Here is a 21574-nt window from a genome sequence, read left to right on the forward strand (position 1 = left end):
AATGCAATAGCGTTTATGTTTAATACAGGTGGCAGTCTGGATTCAAACCCAGGTTCTCAGTGATGTCAGCTCGGCGTCTGACATCTGAATCACTCAGCCAGTTTTTAAAAAAGAAACCAAAAGAACACGAGGGATTGTCTTTTTTTTTAAATAGGGAAGTCAAGCGCAGTTTGTTTTGCGAGTTCTCAGAAAAGGCTGATGCTCTGTGCAACATTGTTTCGGTAAATACTGAAACTACAGAACTGACTGGAACAAACCCCACAACAAACGCTTGCCAAATTCTCTCTCCACCACACTCACCCCTCTCTATGCAACGCTCACCACCTCTCTCTTCACCACACTCACCCCTCTCTATGCAACGCTCACCACCTCTCTCTCCACCACACTCACCCCTCTCTATGAAACGCTCACCACCTCTCTCCACCACATTCAACCCCTTCTTCCTCAACCACACTCATGTGATGGGCCAGTCGAAACTAAACACGGAGTGTGACAGACAAAGTAGGGAACACGCCTGATTAGCATTACTGTGGAGGAAGGTGGTGGTGGTAATCCGGCCATAGATGCAGCAGACAGCCAGTTCGAACGGCGCAATAGCAGCAGCAGTGGCGGCCGTAGCGGTGGGCACCCACCGACATCGTCCTGGTGGTAGATGACGGAGTGGAAGGGCATGCTGCCGCGCGCCGCGTAGCGCTCTGACGGCTCCACGTGGTAGGTGCCATGCCGCGTGCTGATGAAGCCCTCGAAGCGCCCGCTGTGCACGCTGCCGTAGCAGAACGAGTCGCTCTCTCCTGCGAGGGGGGGGGGGAGCGGGGGGTGGGGGGCAGCAGCGGCAGTGGGACGGGTGGGGGGGGTGAGAGGGTAAAGGTCAGGGCGTCGGGGTCGGGGCAGCGGGGGCAGCAGTGCCGCACGCTCGCGTACGTTCACCGCCGCGTCGCCTGAAAGAGCCGGCATCGTTGCCGTGCGGGACAGAGGTTAAAGTTCAAGGGCACAAGTTCAAACCTGGTGTGGTGTCTCTCTCGAAGCTGTAGAACGACGACTGCTTTGCGAGGTTTTTAGTTCGCGCTCTCGTGTGTTTCTGGATTGTGCCAGCGTGTTTCACTCCGCGTGCCAGAAGCTTCTTCAGTTCTGTTCCCACTACGGTCAGTTATGTTCCTGAAGAAGCCCCTGACACATGCAGCAAAACGTCGGACACCGCGCCGAACAACACGCCAGTACAATCCGGGAACGCATTGAGAGAACTGCGCAGCATAAGCGCAGCACTATAATTCTTGCCACATGAATGTGGAATCTCCACTATGGTCGAGAGCCACCAAAGGAGGCTGAGGGCCATCCAATGCCCAGTGAAGCGTGGAGACAGTGGCCTTTTAACTTAAAAACAGAATCACATCGAGTGGACTAATGTTGCAGGAAATGTCTGTTTTTCTACTGAAAAAAGCCAATTGTCTAAAACCGAAGCCTAATCTGTATTATCTGAGCTGGAGCAGTGTTATCGATAACAGATCATCACAGAAACTTGAGACTGTTGCAGAGCAGTCTGAATAAAATGGGATGTTTGGCCAATTCCATAATCAAGGAGTGTTTGGTGTGGCCAATTCCATTATGCGTTCGGGATGAAACAAAAGTGCGAGGGGGACACCTACTGCTCATGCAAGGGGATGACACAGACACATTCACAAAGATGGATTCAAGAACCCTTTTGCTCTCCTGCCACCTCGTGGCCACCTCGCTTGAGCCAGTGATCCGCAGCTGGTGCTATTTGCAAACAAATCTCCCTCCCTAAGCTCTCTAATGTGTGTTAAGGTTGATTCTGGGTTCTTGTTCGGCATGATATTTGACTTTCTTCAATCCATAGGCTGGGAGTTTCTTCCAATTGGGAGTTTTCGGAACCGAACCGTCTGGTTCCTGAAGAAACTCCCCAGCACGTGGAGCAAAATCGTCCTTCATCTCATCCAGCGGCACGAGGAGCGCAACCTGAAAACGCTCGTCGGAGAGCCGTCGAGCAGTGGCTCTCAACCACTGCTCTAAAAAAAATAATTAGTTTTAGTTTAGTTATTTTGGCTGCTTTACCCCCTTGTTGAATTCTGTTTCAAGCGGGGTACCCCCTCGCGTGATCCATTTTGTGAGGTATCTTAACGAGCTGCTAGTAATTGCAAGCGAATAAAACTAAATTCAACGGACGTTCTGCATGCATGACATCACTTGCTAGCTGGTTACTCTTGAAAACCACATTGTTTACGATCAATGAGTTTAGAAAGGTATTTTATATCGCTCGTAGTTACCATACTGATTTAAATTCTATTGTAGTCATTTTATATTGGCAGATTCATACATAATTATTCACCAATGACTCATGTATGATATAATTTCACAACATATATAAATCAACTCACGTACCCGCAGGGGTCCCCATACCCCAAGTTGAGAACCACTGCCGTAGACCAAAGATCCCCATATATCCTATAACAGACTGTTGGGACAAGTGCTTTTAGCGAGCATCGATGAAGGCCGGCACACCACACGAGGGGGTGGGCGGCCAGCACCATGCCCAGACGTCTTTGTCTCCCTAGCGCCAATGTTTACACACCGCACCAGGTGCTCATTTGAGGCCAAGTCCACCTAGGGAAGACCAATGACCGGTTCCGATAATAGTAACTGGTGTTGGCCGTGAGCAGGAATCGAACTCGGGTCTCTTAGTTCATAGCTCAGCACGCTAACCGCTGCACCGCCACTCCCCGCACATACAGAAACACAACCGTTGAGCACAACAGCTTTAACATGCGCAGAAAGAGCATCTTAAATTCTATTTGAATTCCCCACTTCACGACTAATGGGGTCGTGCCCTCTTGCTGCCGGGCGTGGAGGCATCGCAACGCCGGTGGCAGTCGCTGGGGCGTGCGTGGGATGGGGACCTGCGGTACACGGCGTCCCAAGGCCGCTGTAAATCTCACCGTGCTGCTACGTGAAAGAAAGATGCACCGAGCCACAACGGTATTACTCTTTCCGGAGTGTGGAAACCAAAATCACCATCATCATAGTCATCATCATCGTCGTCATCATTGTCGTCAGTGTGAAATTCCACATTGATTATATTACTCAAGGTGCAACAATGGATCTGGTCGTCGATCAGCATTGAATTGTGTGCAAAAGAACCCGCAACGAGTTAGCACCTCCAGTGGCTGCCAGGACAATGCAATGCGCACTACAACAGACATACACAGATCCTTTAATCGTGAAAAATGTTCGAGTCGCATACCGTATGTCGGTTGTAACAGGATTAAGATTAACCATAATGGCTGCTACAAATGTGTCAAGTTATATAACCAAATCGTGAACGTGAATCGGGAAAATGTATTAAATTGTTTGGGTACGAGGGGGTGAATTGTTACGCCTCTAATGTTCACCAAAAGTGCCTGGCTGTAAGTGAAACTAATTGTAGAATAAAAGGCTGTGTTCCAAATCCGCTGTTATGAGAATTCGTATCATCAGCAGAGCTATGCTCATTGACAGGTTCCTTCCCTATAAACATCAGGCAGTTCACCAGCATTGCTTCAAGCACGCCCGACTTCGCTGGTGAGATCCTGAATGTCGAAACCGGTCAAGTGTGTGCTTGTCTTGAATCAATTCTGCTGAAATTACGGACTCCCAGAAGGCTGTGTTGGCTGATGGGATGTGTAAAAAAAAATAGTTTTTGTGTAGAGGGACAGATATGTGAAGGTGTATTGTCTGCTTATTTTTTTGTTATTTTATTTTATTACACTGAATCTCTCCACAACTACAAAAAATATTATTTTGTGCTATGTTCAGAGCTGATTGGACAAGGTCTGACCCAACCCCTACTGTGAGCCTACCTTCTTATTAACACAAGCTTAAGTTGGATGGCCCAGCACAGATGCTCTTGCTGTGTATCTACAAGAGCTGTTTGTTTTTTGAGTGGCGTCTAAAGTAAAGTGATCTTCCTCGTAAACTTACACGGCCCTGCAAGACAAGCTGAGGCGGCTTATCACGAACGCTGCTTTGCGCGACCGGACAACTGGTGCCCACAGACTCGGAACGTATTTTGTTGTAAAAAAAAAAAAATCCGGCGAAAATATTTGTCAACGGATTCTTCTAATTTCAATTGATGATACTTACGAGAGGATGAAAATCACCAAGCATCACAATGACTATGACTGTGACGAGATGAGCCTAACGAGTCTGAATGACAACGCAGAATTAGAAAATTTGGTGCGCTTAGGAAGACCAAACATTGGCTATCTATATTCATAAGCACACTTTTAACGAATTCGAGGATTGACAATGTCGAGGGCTGCTGGCCATGTCCAGAGGGGTTCAGGAAAGAGTTTGCGTCGCGTTACTGTTCCTCCTTCGTTGAAGGAGTGCAGACCACAATGATTTACTACAAGGCACTATAGTTTGGGTTTCATGGCCACAATCGCACTATTGTGGCTCGTCTTTAATGTTCCATTTCTTAAGGAGATGTGTTGATCGGCCTTGTGAGGATGTTCTTATGAGGTTAATGCCGAAGAGTATTTGACTAAAGGTTTGGCTGGATTAGACGACGAGACTAATCGAATAACATCCACAGTTTAAGAAGTGACTAACATTTCACAGGTTTGTCGTCTGGACGAAGACTGCGATAACAATTTCGAGCACTGTGCATACTGCATAGAACTATCGTCAACATCTATTAATTTAGATTCATTAAAAAAACTGAGACAAGAACACTTGTAATTAGAACATAACCGGGAGCAGCTCGTGGAACTGGCAGGAGACTGGCTGCAATATTTTATTTATAGAAGAAGACGTATCATGCCGTTTAAACACCCCGATTCTTGAACTGCGGCTGCGCTAAGAATATTAAAGTGACGGGAAATTGTAACGCGAAACAACCTCTTTGCACATGACCTGAACTTCTCTCTTGATACTGAAATCTTGGACCTCTTTCCACGAACCTTCGTTCCTCTTTTATCAACACAGCCACACGCGTTGCTCCTGCTGCTGCTGCTGCACCTCCTCGCGTTTTTAACATCGGCATTCACACGATGACGTTGACAGCCATCCCACTCCGCATATCGTTTACTCAGTGCATCCTTTCCACGGCGAGTCGGAACCGCGCTGGTCTAGTCCCTGCTCCAGTTCCGCGTATCGGGCTTGGCCCAAGAACTCAAGACTCTCAAAGGAATACAAGTCGACTAAACAATGTGGATTTACACGACATCTAAATCTCAAGACGATGCATAGAAACAGTGTGCGCATTTCATTTCATAGAGAGAGAAAAAATCAGTCATAGGCAGCGGATAAAGGTCTTTAGCCTGGACTAGCCAAATCCTGGATTTTATCAGGGCTGTTCGGATGTTACTTCTGAAAAGTGAAAAAAATTCCCAAGATGATCAAAGAGAACAAAAACATCTGAATCAAGGCAATTTTGGCAGCCTGCCCTAGGCCACAAATACAAGTCCCATGCACACCCAACAATCCAAATGTATGATCTGTTCACACGGGAAATTGTTTAGCCCCATCTAAATATATTATCGGACACTCTGTGAGACACTCTATGCTACACTCTCCAAACTCTAATTAAAAACCACTTTGTCGCTGTTCAATTAACAATTATTATAAGAGGTCAACGGGCAGTGGCATTTGCCAATTAAGGTGACAACATGCATTGACTTGAATGACGAATAACAGCTCCTGATTAATTAGTGTCATTAACTACAAGTGCAATTATTCAAAGCACGCCATCTCGCCCAATCAAAAAGCTACCCAGCCACCCCCCCACTCCACTCACCATCCACGGACAGCATTTAGATGCCCTCTCGTGTCACCACCGAGGTGTTGCCTTCATATTTGCCAGTGCGGCGATGGCCATGCCTTTAAAGCGTTGTTTTTGTCATTATCGAAGCTTCAGTCTCATGTGGGACAGCCCAGGACATAAAACCCACGTGGGCAGCTGCTCGATAAGGGCTGCTCGTTTTGCACCTTCGTTTAACAGCAGCTGGCCGTAGCTAGACTGGCTTCTCGGGCGTGGCGGCGAGTTGAAGCCCTCAACGCGGCCACCAACGACTGCACGCAAGAAAACCAAAATTTATTAAAATTTGGTGCTGCATGTAATTTAGCTGAAGTCAAGATCTGAGAATGAAAAATATTTACTTGACTGTCATGCACCAAACATTACTTACTATGGCAGGGTAGATGGGGAATTGATGCCTTAGGCCGTGTGAACTCGAGCTCACTTAAAGGGATCTCAAAAGTAGCTCTGTGATATCCGCTTCTGTGGGCCGTTCTCAAACACCAGGGGTTGCACTGGCTCTGAATGGATACCTCGCTTGATGAAACAATAGCACGACTGGGATACAACTGGGAGAGCAGACAAAAACACCAAAAAGAAAAAGCATGCATATGCGTGGATTCTGCAAAACTTTTCAACATGCGTCCTTGGAAGTGTGTGATGTCCCATAACATCATACATCATCGTCTTTGGCGACGGACAAGGCTTCTATGCATGTTGAACTTCGTTCGCATTGTACGTAGCCAACCGTGCTAATCGGAGGCTGACCCATCAGGTGCCGTTTGAACCACCAAATTTTGGGCAACCCTTCTGTAAATTTGTCCGGCTTTCTATCGGGCGAGTCCCGAATAGCAAAGCAAGTGTCAACTAAACTACCGTGTATATTCGATCACCTTTACAAGAGTTATCGTGACCTTCTCACACAGGCTATAGACAAAGGACAGGCAATGGACGGTGACATTGCCGTTGCCACCGCCACCACCACGGGGATGTGGGGGGGAGCCGCACCGTGGAGTTTCCCGGCGTAGATGTGCGACGTGTCGTCGTGCCGCTCGCCCGTCGGCAGCTCCACGAAGAAGTCGTCGGAGAAGATCGATGTGTCCCGCTTCATGCGCAAGTTGAACTGCCTGCTCCACCACGGGGGTTGAGATACATGCGAAGATAAAGAGAAAAATTCCACCTTATAAGCCTTTGCAGACTGGCGGGGCAAGTGCTGCTAGCGAGTGGCACCTTTGAAGGTCGATACGGCACGCGAGGGGGTGGGGAATGGCTAGCATCACGCCTGGCTGCCTTTGTCTCCCCCAGTGCTGATGTTTTCTACACACTGCACGAGGTAGACATTTAAGGCTGAGTCGACCTAGAGGAGGCCCAGGACCGGTTCAAATATTCACCGCTGTTGTTGGTCGGGAGGGAGAATCGAAATCAGGTTGCTGGGTTTGTAGTGCGGTGCGCTAACCAATATACCACCACTACCCACATGCACACGCACGCAGACACACGCACATACGGACAAGCGAAGGTGGAAAATATGCACACACGCATGCGTACAAACATGCAAACGCACGTGTGAGTGTACACATACATGGTCATGCAAACACACACATGCATAAACGCGCACACAGACACAAACACATTTAGACACGCACACATGCACAGATGCACACATGCAGTCACACGCATGTAGAGATGCAGACATGGACACGCACGCACAAGGAGACACACAGAGACAAACAGGCAGACAGACAATCACACATTAATGGTTACATCAGAACAAACGATTTTCATAATTGTTTCCATTTGGTGCTCTTGAACAAAACAGTGCATCACCATGTGCCAGACATCTGCCTTTGGAGGATGACATCACAGAACTATTTCCAAGATCCCTTAAATTGCCTCTTATCATACTCTCTCACTCGCCCTGCTTTGTAAATGTTCGTCGCGTGGTAGTCAGGCATGCATTTTTAATTGTCAGAGCGAGAACATGCCAAATTAACGTGGCTGAGTGGTAGCGCATTCGCCGCTTATTGCAAAGATTTGTGGTTCGAGTCTAGCGGCCACCGTGAATAATACTGCGGTAAAAATTATCTCAAAAATACTATGCGTCCTACTGCTTCACAGCTGCGTTAAAAATCACCGTGACGTAATTCGCACGAGTAGTGTCCCGGCGTCCCAGTCCAAATTTAAAAAAATACCCAAAAATTACTCAATTGGTGGCGAGATGTCACCTTCCTCGCCAGGTATACAGGAGGTTGTGGGTTCGATCCCGACCCCGACGCTTATATATTTGGAGTTTGCATTTTCTCTCCGTGGACACATGGATTTTTCTCCGGGTCCTCCTGTTTTTCCCTCTACATTTAGAAACATGCATTGAGATTATTTAGATGTTATACATTTACACATAATCCACTTTGTTGAGCTATCATTGGTGGCCAGGTTGCTTCTGAAAAAGAGCCAGAAAGCTTAGTGGGTTTTACCTGTTAAATAAAAAATAGTTTAGTTTACATTGCAATCGTCGGCCCTCAATGCAAAAACTTGGCAGGACCCTAACAAACAGTCTTGAGACTCGACATTGGTACCTCATTTGCCAGTAAAAAAATATGATAATTGGTTTTTTACCCTTTTATCTGGCAACAAAACTGACACCTTTTTTACGAGGAGTCATGTTTGCATAGATCACAATACCTACAGTCATAATGCAAACAAAAAAGATAACTCTGATAATGTCTGCACTGTCCTTGAAGGTGATTGGTCCACACCCGAGACAGCTTTCCTTAGAGCCTAGTCTCACATGGGTTGGACCAGATGACGCCAAAAGGCGCACAACTCAAAGACAATGCACCATCAGAGTATGAGAGCTCGGGGTAAGCATTTACACCATTGGTACCTCATTTGCCAGTAAAAAATATGATAATTGGCTTTTTACCCTTTTATCTGGCAACAAAACTGACACCTTTTTTACGAGGAGTCATGTTTGCATCGACCACAATACCTGCAGTCATAATGCAAAAGGACAGTGCAGACATTATCAGAATTATGTCTTTTTTTGCATTATAACTACAGGTATTGTGGTCTATGCAAACATGACTCCTCGTAAAAAAAGTTGTCAGTTTTCTGGCCAGATAAAAGGGTAAAAAACCAATTATCAGTCTTGAGACTCATTGAGGCTTTCCTGGATTAAAAAAAAAGTGGAATAAATGGGAAAATAAAAAGTACACTGATTATTTAATCGTGCAATTACTCGTGACAGGGCTTAGACCGTCGGCTCACTACACTTTAGACTTGCGGTTGAAAGCTGCACTCAGTGGTTACATTTTTTTTCCAGCGATTACCAACTCGGCACCCAGGGGGATTCCGAGCAAACCAGCTACCTCTACCTGTTAACCTCTCTCTCCTTTCACTCTCACACAGAGCAAAGGTTCTCACTGATCGATGATGCAGGGCAAAGGCCGGCATTAAGAGACATGGGGTTGTAGTAATTGCTTGCACGGGTATTTACTTTCCCTTGCTCGGTAGGGCTCAGGGTAAGAATGAATGAGCGGGGGGCGGCCCGAACTGTGAGGGCACTGCGTGTGCAGTGATTCATCGAGTTGGCTGGAACTTGCGCTCACGATGTGTGCATAGAATCATGCGTGTGAGAATCTATACATGACGATTTTTTTTAGCAAATTATATGCACGCTATGGTGCGCTGATGTAACCGTTTTTGCTAAAGCAAAGACAAAAATTGTGTTAAAAACAAGAAACAATGCAAACGAGATGCTAATACTGCGATAAAAAATTATAAATTCGTGAATCGACTCCAAATCGTGACAATTAATCGAATGGCTGGCGTGGAGTTAATCATTATATGCCTAGTGGACATCATATCAGTGACACACACAGCTCTGATTGCACATACTCCAACAATGAAAACATTATCCCTGTAATCATAATCATCACCGCTCTGTGGTGGCTAAAACAAGGATCATGGGTCAGGACTTGATACTTTTCTGTGCTGCTGATGCACCGAAACTGATGCTGTCCGTAGGGGACCACAGAATAACAAAACTTGCAGGGAAGGCCTGGAATCGGATCATTAGCTCCCCTCACACTTGTATGTCTTTGGACCCTAACTTCAGCCCCCCTATTACGAACCCAAGGCAGAGCCCAAAGACCTCCAAACCAGCGCTGGTTGGAGGGTCGATAAATTGGATCCCCCAATGGCCGGTATTTTGGCTCTCGGTTCAGTCAAGTAAATCTCATGTCCAACTGTGAGGGCGGCCTTAATGCCTTAAACAAGTTAGTTGAGGGATGTTTAACAAAACATTAATTTAAATAAAAACAAAACACCGCAGACTCCACCTATTGCAAGCGGACTTAATGTGCAAGAAGAAAATGGCGCACACACAAATAGTAATAAAATTAGAAGGGATAATAAGAACGTATAATAGTAATAATAGTAATAATAAAAACGTTGTAAGAACGTTATTATTAATAAGAAGAAGAACGTAAGCTACGCGGCGGGCGGTGGCGGCGTAGGGCGAGGGGGAGCGGAGATGATGGGCGACGCTCGCGCAGCTGACGGGACTAACGAGCTCGGAGGCCATTAGCCGGGGTGCGAAGACTCCCACAGTCGTCACGTCAAGCTGGCGCCATGACTGTTTGCCACTATTTTTACCGCGTACGCTCAAGCGCCCGTGAGCTCCGTCGAAAAGCTCGGCCCAAACGTGGCACTTGCAGAGAGAAGGTCGGGCTCGCTGAATTGCATGTCGGCCACATCACCTTTGCATGGTCACGTGCCACCTTTAACACTGCATTTGAGCTCCAATTACCTTCATTTAATTACATATCAAAAATGCTTACGCAGAATTTCTCCAATGACACAGTGCACGTGTGCCACTATATAGAGTGCGTAGCGTTGCTGGGGATAGTGGTTTAGCAGGCAATACAACCCTGTGCTCTCAGGAGTGAGGACCTGAGTTCATATCCTGGCCAGGGCCCATTCGTCATCCTCATCATGATCACCATCCGCATGAGCTTCCCCTGGGTTCTCTTGTTTCCTTCAATCCTAACAAAACAAAAATCTACAATTCAATTGGGATTACACAGGGCAGCAACATCGCCACCAAAGGCAAAAAATTTGCAGAATCCTCCTGGAAAATATTCTTGAGACTCAGTACGGCTTTCCTGGTTAAAAAAGTGTACATTTACAGGATAACAAAAGAAAATCTGTCATGATTGTCAACATCATTGCCTTTTCTATCACCAATGTCATCATCATGCCATCAGAGTTGTAGAAATGTAGGAAGGTAAAAACAACTTCTTGGTTCTTTCGGTAAAGTCACGTAGAATGGAAATAATTAAATAATAAAAATTTAACATAATAAAATAATTCTCACGACGTTTCGGCCACAACGCAAGCAGCCATCCTCAGGTGAAGAACAGGTCTGTCGAGAAGACAGAGTCCATTCAGACTCTGAAAGATGAATCCCTGCAGTCACGAAAGCTTTAAATCGAAAGGTAAAAACAAAATCAATTGGTGAGGAGCCACCACTCACAATTGATCGAGGAGACACCGACTTGCATCACTGTTTTACTTTTCATTTACAATCAAGCATTAAAAACCAGGCTCTATACCCTTGCTTAGCTTCTCATATCTAAACGAGACCGCGCGTACTCTGGCCGATGCCACCAGATACAAGAAGATGTGGCTGCTCCTGCCTGTCTACAAACAAAACTCCTGGCCAATGACTCTCTGGGTCCTCCGGTTTTCCCCTCCACATTTAGAATCAACATGCGTTTACAGTATTTGGCTGCTATACATTTCCACGTGATAGGCCACCTCGTTGAGCTATCATTTGTGGCCAGGTGACATTTGAGAAAGAGCTACATAGCTCAGTGGACCTTACCTGGTAAAATAAAAAATAGTTTCGTGTCCAATTTCACTGCAACGGGAAGTGTCACGCCCGGCTTTGTGTGCACAAGCGTCCAAAGGTAAAACACCCACCAGACACACCCCTCGCTTTCATCACAGCCATGACTCGCATGTGCAAACACAAAGATCCCCCATGTAGCTAATATAAACTGTGTGTGTGCAAGGCAAGTGCTGTTCGCAAGCACCCTATTTAGACAGGCACGCAAACACTACAAAGACAAACATCACCCTATAGCCATGCAGACTGGTGCTGGGGCAAGTGCTGTTAGCGAGCACCGATTAATGCCAGCACGGCGCACGAGGTCGTGGGCAGTAGCACGCCTGGCCACCTTTCGTCTCCCCAATGCTGATGCTTACACATCCCACCAGGTACTGATTTAACGCCGAGTTGACCTTGGGGAGGCCTACAACCAGATGAAATAATCACTAAGTATTGATGTTAGCCATGGCCCAGAATTGAACTCCGGGTTCCAGGTTCGTAGGACAGTGCACTCACCACTACACTACCACTCCCCATGCAACAACTGCCATTCGCCACTAAGTGGCGGTGACGTCACCTCAATGCTTGTGCCAGGCTAGGTGCACCTTGAAGCCACGTGAAGCAAGGAAAGCTCGCCAACAGGTCATGGGACAGACCCAGTTATTATGGATTGACTGAATGAGATCACTGAGCTCCCTATGCCCCCTATTATGCAAACTTGCTGTATTTTATCCACCTGGAACTCGCCCCATTGTTGTGAGTGTCCCTCCTCCACCCTCTCTGTTGTTGTTCGGAGGGTGCCTGCCTCCAACTGTGTAGGAGCGTCCTTCACGAGCCTCCTCCACTGAAGCTGATCAAGTACAGTAGTCAGCAGCAAGTCAAATCAGCTCCACATCCTCCTGTACCACATCAGCCCATCTATCTGTTCACTAGCCCATGCCACACCCATGTATCCCCCTCTTGGGCAAAACAGAAGTTGCTTAGGCATGTAGTGGCTGGGTATGCGGGCTACATGACTCAGCCTATGCAACCTCGCCTCCGGAGGGCCTCACTGTAAGCTTATCATAAAGAATCAGTCTGGTTAAACCAAGGATGGATCGTAGGCAAAGCCAACCAGAATGTATAAAGCCGGCGCAAACGTTCCTTCAAAGGAGTCCACGTTTCACAAGCATACACAAGTGAGGGCATGACTGTGGCCTAGAACATCCATAGCTTCGTATGGAGTGAAAGGCCAGGTAGCTTCCGCATACTGTTACGCACCCGATAAAAAAACATTATTCTACAAAACGCACAACACCGAAAACAAAATTCCCAGCTCTATTCTAAACATCCACAGCCTTGCTGGTTTTCTAGCGCTGGTTATAGTTTCAGGGCCACACCCCGCTGCTGCGTGAGTGTTGCGCGAAAGATAGCAAGGAAGAAACGCTATGCGGTGGGCTTGGCAGCTTTCCATGGCTCAGCGCCAGCATTGGCTGCGGTGGGGGTGGTTCCCTCCTCTGGACAAAAAAACAAAAACCGTTCGTGGTTCGTCCCACACGCACGCACGACAGCGCACAAAGCCGGGCGTGACACTTCCTGTTATACAGCAACTGTCCCGAGAAGTAAAAACAACCAACACACACGCTGGGAGCGCGACCCGGTTAGAGAGAGGTGGCTTCCATCCTGGTTTGTTATTTGGAGCCAGCAGGCACACCTTGCCTTACGTCGGAATCGGCCTGCATGAGCCCGATCTCAATCAGGTCTCAGATCTCATAAGTTAAGCAGCGTTGAGACTGGTTAGAGCTTGGATGGGAGATTGCCTATAGGGGAACACCAGGACAAGGACTCACGTGTGTGGAGCTTTGAGTGTTACCCCCTCGTAACTGCGACGTGTTTTCTCCGGGTACTCTGCTTCATTGTACCACATGGAAATAAGGTAATGGATTCTTGAATATATCTGTGGAGAGCTTTGAGTGTTACCACCACGTAAGCATGGATTTTTTCCGGGCAATTCAGTTTCCTCCTCCCACGTGAAGCCAAAACACGAATTGCTGAAATTGGACGAAACATTCGAGGACCCTCCCGAAAAACATCTCTGAGACTTAGCGAGGCCTTCCTGGTTTTGGCCAAACATCTCAATGCTAAACACATTTACCTGCCAATGACTCCACTGGGATGACACAAAGGCAACATCGCCGCCAACGGCGAAAACCGAGTAGGACCCTCCTGAAACCGAGTGTTGAGACTCAGCGAGATTTGCTTGGGTGAACGAGTGGATTCATACTCTTAGGTTTTGTCGATAAAGTCACGTAGGTAAAAAAAAATGGAAATAATCATAGAAATAAAATAATAAATCACGACGTTTCGGAGGCAACACAAGTCTCCGTCATCAGGTGGGACCGTCACAGCTAAATTTACCGTATCAAGTGAGGAAAAATCCAAGAGACAAGCTCTACACATATTTGTACAATCTTATTTGACAGGTACTATTCTACTTTACCGAGTGTTGACATCCCCAGCGTTTAACAGTACTGCTTCCTTTTATGCTTATTATCAGCCAACACCGGCCACAACCCTGAGTCGATGTGCACCATTGTTCTCTTTTAGCCCCCCCCCCCACCGTGCCATTCCCTGGCTTCCACATTCAGATAAGCCCCTCACCCCCCTCCCCCTTAACTTGTATTTAAGAGCTTGTCTCTTGGATTTTGATTTAGTATTTTATTTCTATTATTTTTATTTTTTACCTACGTGACTTTACCGAAAAAACCTAACAGTATGAATCATTGCAGTCACGAAAGCTTCAAATCTAGAATTAAACGAGTGGAGTGATGGAGACAACCCACGACATGCTCGGCAGACTGACTCACTCGCAGCGGCACCGTAATAAACAATAATCCAGCAATACAGTGCACCGGTTAAAAAATCAAAAAATTCAATCGAGACGTTAGTGGGAAACTTCCTGTCTTGTGGTTAATGGTGATTGCTCAAACGAAATCTTCACTCCGCTCCTGAGCGGGGCCACAGAGGGCGGGCAGGATGTGGGAAAACTCACGGATGCCCGACAGCGAGAGAACCTTGCGGAATTTGTCTCTCAATCAAGGTGCAAAATTACAACGAGCCACACACACTCTGTGGTTGTAATTGGCTTTTTGTCGAGTCAGGACCTCCAGTTTTTCCCTCCAATTTTAGAACGCATGTGTAGTGACATAGAATTGGTCACTACGTAGCATAGCGCTGGCTGCTGGCAGGGAAGGGGATCTGCAGCTTGAAGCAGCCCTGATTGACAGCAGGCCACGTGATGGACCCAAGAGGGATCTAGGATAAAGATTACGGAAGGGACACGTCGAGAGCCCACTAGTAGGTTCCAGAAGGGAGGCGTGGCCGGGGCGCAGCGAGGCCACGCGAACAGGATAAAAGGGGACCCCAAGTGGGAGATCGGGGCCGTCGTTTGGAGTGTGATCCCCGTCGTCATCGTCGTCGTTGCTTTTGAAGATCGTCGCCTTCGCTGCTGTCGTCTCGTGCCTTCGTCGTCACTTGATAATTGCGCTGCTAGACGGTAGTTGGCTGTCTTAGTTCAGCGCCGTCAGTGTCAGACGGCTAGCGTTGCGTTGTAGGCTAGCAACCAGTGTAGAGATGCGTTTAAGCGAGAGACGAAGTGTGTAAAGTGTAGGGTGTGTGCTTGGTGTTTAATAAAAAAAAATTGCCTCCAAGAAGTTACGTCTACAAGTCAGTCACTACACATGTATGCATGTTTAACTTCTTTCGCACCGTAGGTAGCCAACCAAATTTGGCTACTATAAATATCCATATAAGTCACTTTATTGAGCTATCATTTGTGGCCAGGTCGCTTCTGAAAAAGAGCTATATAGCTCAGTGGGCTTGACCTGGTAAAATAAAAATTGTTTAGTTGAGGCAGCTATGAAGCGTCCATCCCCCATCACCACCGACCAGGGGACGTGTCACATGTCAGCCACCATCGCCATTGCTGCTCGCTCGCTCGCCTCCCCACGTTTATCGCTCATGGGAAGTGGAGCTCCCAAGCAGTCTCTCTACCCACAACATTCTTAAATGCAGACGGGCATTGTATTCCCCCCCCCCTCCGCTGAATTAAACGACTTGTTTGTTAGACGGATAAGATCGTCAACAGTAGAGGACCACAAACCACAAACCGAAGTTCTTGTACCCAGTGGCCTCAATAACAGGGCTGGATGGGACAAGAAGAAAAGATGTATTTCGTGTGTCGATACTGCTGCCAATTAAACAAAGAAATGATTACAAGTCGTGCAAACTCGTATACAAGTGTCTACACTAATCTGCTCCATGCTATCTGATGGACAGTGTGTGCAGAGGTACACCCACCCACCCATCAAACCATCCTTTCATTCACTCATCCATCCACCGATCCATCCACCCATGCATCCATCCTTCCATTCACTCACTCACTCACCCACACATCCACCCACCCACCCACTCAGCCACCCACAAACCTACCCACCCAAACGTGGTATATGCCGGTCCACTCCATTGTCAATTGTTTCCATACTTACTGCCTTCGTTACCCCTTAAATGTGTCCCGATTGTGCTATTGGCTTCATGTCAAGAGACGAAGTAACCATTCGGTCCTCTCAAGAGTTCCTAATGGATATCTCGTTCCCATAGATTTGGATATTACAAAGCTACCTCTGATATCCATTTAGGTCGCCTCTTGTCCATGCTGTAGGGGGCAGAACTTTCCCACTCACTCTGCATATGAGTGTAATGTTCTTCACATATCAGTCAAACCAAGATATTAACTCCGAGCAGGAATTTAGACAAAGTGCAGAACCAAATTTAATACGATGTTTTTTGTTTTGTTTTGCGCCATCATAGGTGACCGAGCCGAGACTATCGATTCGCTCAACCAAACCGCGTTTAATCACAGGCAGCTGAAGCCTGGATCCAAACCCCAGATTCTCAGCGCAGCCAGCGCAGCGCTGTGACCTCACAACCACACGGCTACCATGCAGACAGGACAATCTATTAGCTTAACATGAGCTTGCAAATTATGTGTAAAGGTTCACTGTAAAACATTTATTTCGTCTTATTCCCCAAGGAGAACAGAGAGTTATATTACAAGGTGCTCTGGAATGAAAGGTCACACACTGCAGCGTTGTGTCTCGCACATTAAAATTTCAGGAGCCGATCAGGCAGGATTGACTGTGCGTTGCACTCTCCGAACCTTCGTGAGAACTAAAAACGTAACAGAAACCGCCCCCCCACTCTCCAAACTAGAAATGAGAAAGCCACCAGAATAAATTTCAACAATTTTGATTTAAAGCTTCTTTCGTGACTGCAGAGATTCATATTTTTGGTTCTTTCTGTAAAGTCACGTAGAAGGGAAATAATAAAATAATAAAAATAAAACATAATAAAATAATTATATTTAAAGCTTTCGTGACTGCAGGGATTCATATTCTTGGTTCTTTCGGTAAAGTCACGTAGAAGGGAAATAATAAAATAATAAAAATAAAACATAATAAAATAATTATATTTAAAGCTTTCGTGACTGCAGGGATTCATATTCTTGGTTCTTTCGGTAAAGTCACATAGAAGGGAAATAATAAAATAATAAAAATAAAAGATTATAAAATAATTATATTTAAAGCTTTCGTGACTGCAGGGATTCATCTTCTTGGTTCTTTCGGTAAAGTCACGTAGAAGGGAAATAATCAAATAATAAAAATGAAACATTATAAAATAATTATATTCAAAGCTTTCGTGACTGCAGGGATTCATATTCTTGGTTCTTTCGGTAAAGTCACGTAGAAGGGAAATGATAAAATAATAAAAATAAAACAATAAAATTTCGATTTAAAGCTTTCGTGACTGCAGGGATTCATCTTCTTGGATCTTTCGGTAAAGTCACGTAGAAGGGAAATAATAAAATAATAAAATAAAACATTATAAAATAATTCTCACGATTTAAAGCTTTCGTGACTGCAGAGATTCATATTCTTGGTTCTTTCGGTAAAGTCACGTAGAAGGGAAATAATAAAATAATAAAAATAAAACATAATAAAATCATTATATTTAAAGCTTTCGTGACTGCAGGGATTCATCTTATTGGTTCTTTCGGTAAAGTCATCACGTAGAAGGGAAGTAATAAAATAATAAAAATAAAACATAATAAAATAATCTCGATTTAAAGCTTCTTTCGTGACTGCAGGGATTCATCTTCTTGGTTCTTTCGGTAAAGTCACGTAGAAGGGAAATAATAAAATAATAAAAATATTAAACAATACAATTCTCACGACGTTTCCACTGCAACACAAGCAATCGTCATCAGGTGTGAAATCCACAGCAATAATTTTTTGTTTAATATTTCTATTATTTCATCATTTACCTTCTACGTGACTTTACCGAAAGAACCAAGAATATAAATCTCAACAACTTAAAAGTCAAATTAGCACAATGCCACAGAGATTCTGGGTTTGAATCCAGGCAGTCATCCATGATTAAACTGGGTTCTCAAGCGTAGCAAGTTGACAGCCTAGCCTGTTCAGCAATGACAGCAGAAAAAAAGCCATCGCATAACATTTGATTCTGCACTTAATATAGATACATTCTTGCGTGAGAATTACAAAAATATTAATTTGACTGTCATGTGATGAACCATAATCTCCCTGCAGAGCGGGTGGGAAAGAGCTTCCATTTCCTGTGTGGACCAAGCATCACTTGACAGGATCTGAGAGGTAGCTCTGTGATCTCTGCTTCTGTGGGCCATTCTCTCACATGAAGAGATGCACTGTTTTGCGAGATATCTGAATGGATACTTCGTCTTGTCACACTGATAGCACAATCGGGATATTTGTGGAATATTACAAAGAAAAAGGCAATGAACGTTTCCGCAATTATTAATCTGCAGTCGGCACAATGAAACCAGCACCGGTGACACAAATTTAGCCACGGCAGACGCAGCCCTGATGACTCTGGGGAGAGTGAACAGCAGGGCCCATCAATTTAATTTCATTTTGGAATTACAGCCTTAACGACCGCTTACACAACAATAACACACAAGCCTTGTTTTGAAACGTCTGTTCCTAAATATGCATTTCAGCACCTGCACAGCTGCTGTGTAAGCTGCTCCAACCGTTACTGTCAAGACGAGTTGCAGACGCTACACCCGCCCCGCCGCGTTTGAGGGGTTCGCTCCGTTCAATCGGACAGACCTTAACCTCACAGTATTCTCATCACCGCCTCCTTGTCAGTAACACAAGGGCCCATACTCCTAAACAAAGGGCTTTTAACGAGAATATTTGGCAGTTCACCAGCATTGATACAAGCAAGGTCTGACGTGTGTAAAAACTGGTCCACAGATTGCTTGTTTTGAATCAATGCCGATGAAACTATGCACTACCAGGAGGTCATGGGGCTGATGGCTGCGTGCAAAAAAAAGTTAGATTTATTGTGGGGAGACATATCTGCTGCTTATCTATTTTATACCGTACATATAATGCAATTTACGTAATTTATGTATTCAGGAAGTCCCCCCGGGGTCTCAAGACTGTCTCACGTGGGTCCTGCAGAGGGATGTTTGCCTCATTATTTTGTTAAAGATATTTTTGCTTCATGTGCGAGGAAACCGGCCATACTCGGGGTAAAACCCCACCGAGCATGCCGGTGGATTATACTCAAAATATCCACACAGGTTAATTCACAAATCCATTTTCTGTACTACAATATCTTGGCCATCTCCCAGCCCAATGGCGTTTGGGAGTTTCACAAATCTCAGAATCTTTTAGAATCAGAATCTTTGTTTAGACTGGAGGAGGAATCTGATGAGCTATGAAGCTCTTTTTCACACATGTCCAGTAGGGGTGAGTCAGAAAGTTACAACAAACAAACAATACAAACACCGATAGAAGTGCAAAGTATAGGAAAGGTAAGCAAGTCACTAATTTTGTTTTAATATAGAGTCTCTGCGTGGTCCAGCAATGCTTGCCTTCAAAGCCCTGACCAATAAAATACTACAAGCAGATTCAGCCAAAAATAACGTATGATTTACTAAATTAATGTGTCACTACAATTAATAAAAGGTAAAACATATTTAAGAAAAATAAGCTGAATACTTGCACTCTAATGGACTTGTGAAAATGAGCCCAAATTGGACTTCCTCATTATATTTAGTACGAGAATTTCAAATTAACCGGCGCTATTTTTAAGCATGTGGTGGGTACACAGTGATAAAAACTACTGCAGTCATTCTTGTCAAAAGTCGGGGACACATGGGAGAAGTCTAAACAGAGGACGAGGAAGTCACACATACGCAACACATCTACTCCAATGTATACAGCATCTAAATGCAAGAGGTTTTCTACACAACACGTGGAGATAATGGGAAGGTCTAAAGAGGCACATGGAGGTCACGGAAGGGGCAAGGTAAGGTGTGCTCAGACCACAGGGAGACCGCAGGATACATACTGAGGTTTCAACACAACATACCGAGGTTACAAGAGGCACTCGGAGGCACCGGCGTGACGCACGATAGTCCACATAATGCGCTTGGAGGTCACGGAGAGAGCATCAAGAAGGTCGTGGGGGGGGTAGGTGGCGAGGGGTGGGGGTCACGTACCGTCCATGCGCGACGAAGTCGAGGTGGAGCTCTGTGTCAGGGTGGGAGGTGGCACGACGCACGCGCTGGTGCCGCTGGTGCAGCCCATCCCTGTCGTATGAGAGGCCTTCGTAGTGCCGGATGAACGAACCCAACGGGTTTCCGTACCAGCCTGGAGCGAGCGCACAGGGCCACCGACAACACGGTCAGGGTTTTTATTTTCAAACAATCTGCGACACAGCCATCTCTCACGGTCTACGATGCAACAATTCATCCAACACGTGCTCACCAGCTCATTGCATAGAGAGGACATTCGCTCTGCTGGACATTCGCTCTGCAGGACATTCTGCAGTGAATGTCCTAAAAACCAGTTAATGTAGTGGACAAGTTCACTCTCAACCTATTCGTCACTGTGTCATGAGGCTCCCTTCAAGTGACTTGTCCTGCCCAGGCCCACTTACTTTTCTTAACAGTCAAGATGATCTTTACACGGAGGGTTTCACAACCCAGCAACATTTTTATAAATGTCACAATTTTGTTTGGCATTTAATATTCAGATTTTGCTAACGAACCCACTCGATTAGCATATTTACCCACGTGACTACTTTATTTGATTGGTTCTGTCAGGTGTTGGACAGTTATAGTTCGAATTTGGCACCGTACCTACACAACGCTAGACCCCCAAAGAAATCTACGCGATTAACAATCAGTCAGAATAATGTCTCTAACTTGCGTACACAAATCAAATAATTTCAAGGCGTGGAATGAATGGTACTCTGAATGCTTCAATTACGCAGCAGGATTAGCACCGTTCACATTTACTAATCCTCGTGACACGGCTAACAATTAAACTCTGGCTCATGACCAATCCTACGAACACACCTCTCAAAGTGGCATCTACGGAACGTAAGACTTGCTGACAACACGCGGTGTTATGGCACGAAACGTGTGAGTCACACTCGAACAGCGCCAGGAGGTCTAATCAGCTATCTCTGGCCAGGAGGTCTAATCAGCTATCTCTGGATTTCAAGTTCAGGGTGCTAACTATTACACCACACTGGCATCCGCTTGTCTTTGGAAACCCTCTAATTGATACCGTGCTTAAGCTGTCTTAATCCCTGTTTCCGCTTTCCACGCCATGTGATAGGTCCTAAAAAGTAATCAATTACATTGAAATAATTCCGAGTGATTGATGTTAACAGGCTATTGCTTTTACTCCAATGTTACTTAAAACCTGTGCTTATGTGTGATTATATATTCTCTTGGCAGTGGTGTTTGAGACCACATGCTGCTATGGCAATAAACTGCAAACGAGTTATCA

The 21574-nt window shown here is 45.6% G+C and overlaps 1 protein-coding gene across 1 annotated transcript in view; it reads right to left on the reverse strand.

Moving 5' to 3' along the window:
* LOC144731582 (disintegrin and metalloproteinase domain-containing protein 10-like) overlaps positions 1 to 21574 on the reverse strand; it is a 54228-nt gene that overhangs the window by 24959 nt on the left and 7695 nt on the right. Inside the window, exons 2-4 of the mRNA XM_078612740.1 lie at positions 20275 to 20425; positions 6800 to 6918; positions 633 to 791 (exon numbers count right to left, since the gene is read on the reverse strand). Of these exons, the coding sequence (XP_078468866.1) occupies positions 633 to 791; positions 6800 to 6918; positions 20275 to 20425 (429 nt within the window). The remainder of the gene's footprint in view (positions 1 to 632; positions 792 to 6799; positions 6919 to 20274; positions 20426 to 21574) is intronic.

This window comes from Lampetra planeri, chromosome 39 (assembly GCF_965212315.1).
Source record: "Lampetra planeri chromosome 39, kcLamPlan1.2.h2, whole genome shotgun sequence".
NCBI lineage: Eukaryota > Metazoa > Chordata > Hyperoartia > Petromyzontiformes > Petromyzontidae > Lampetra > Lampetra planeri.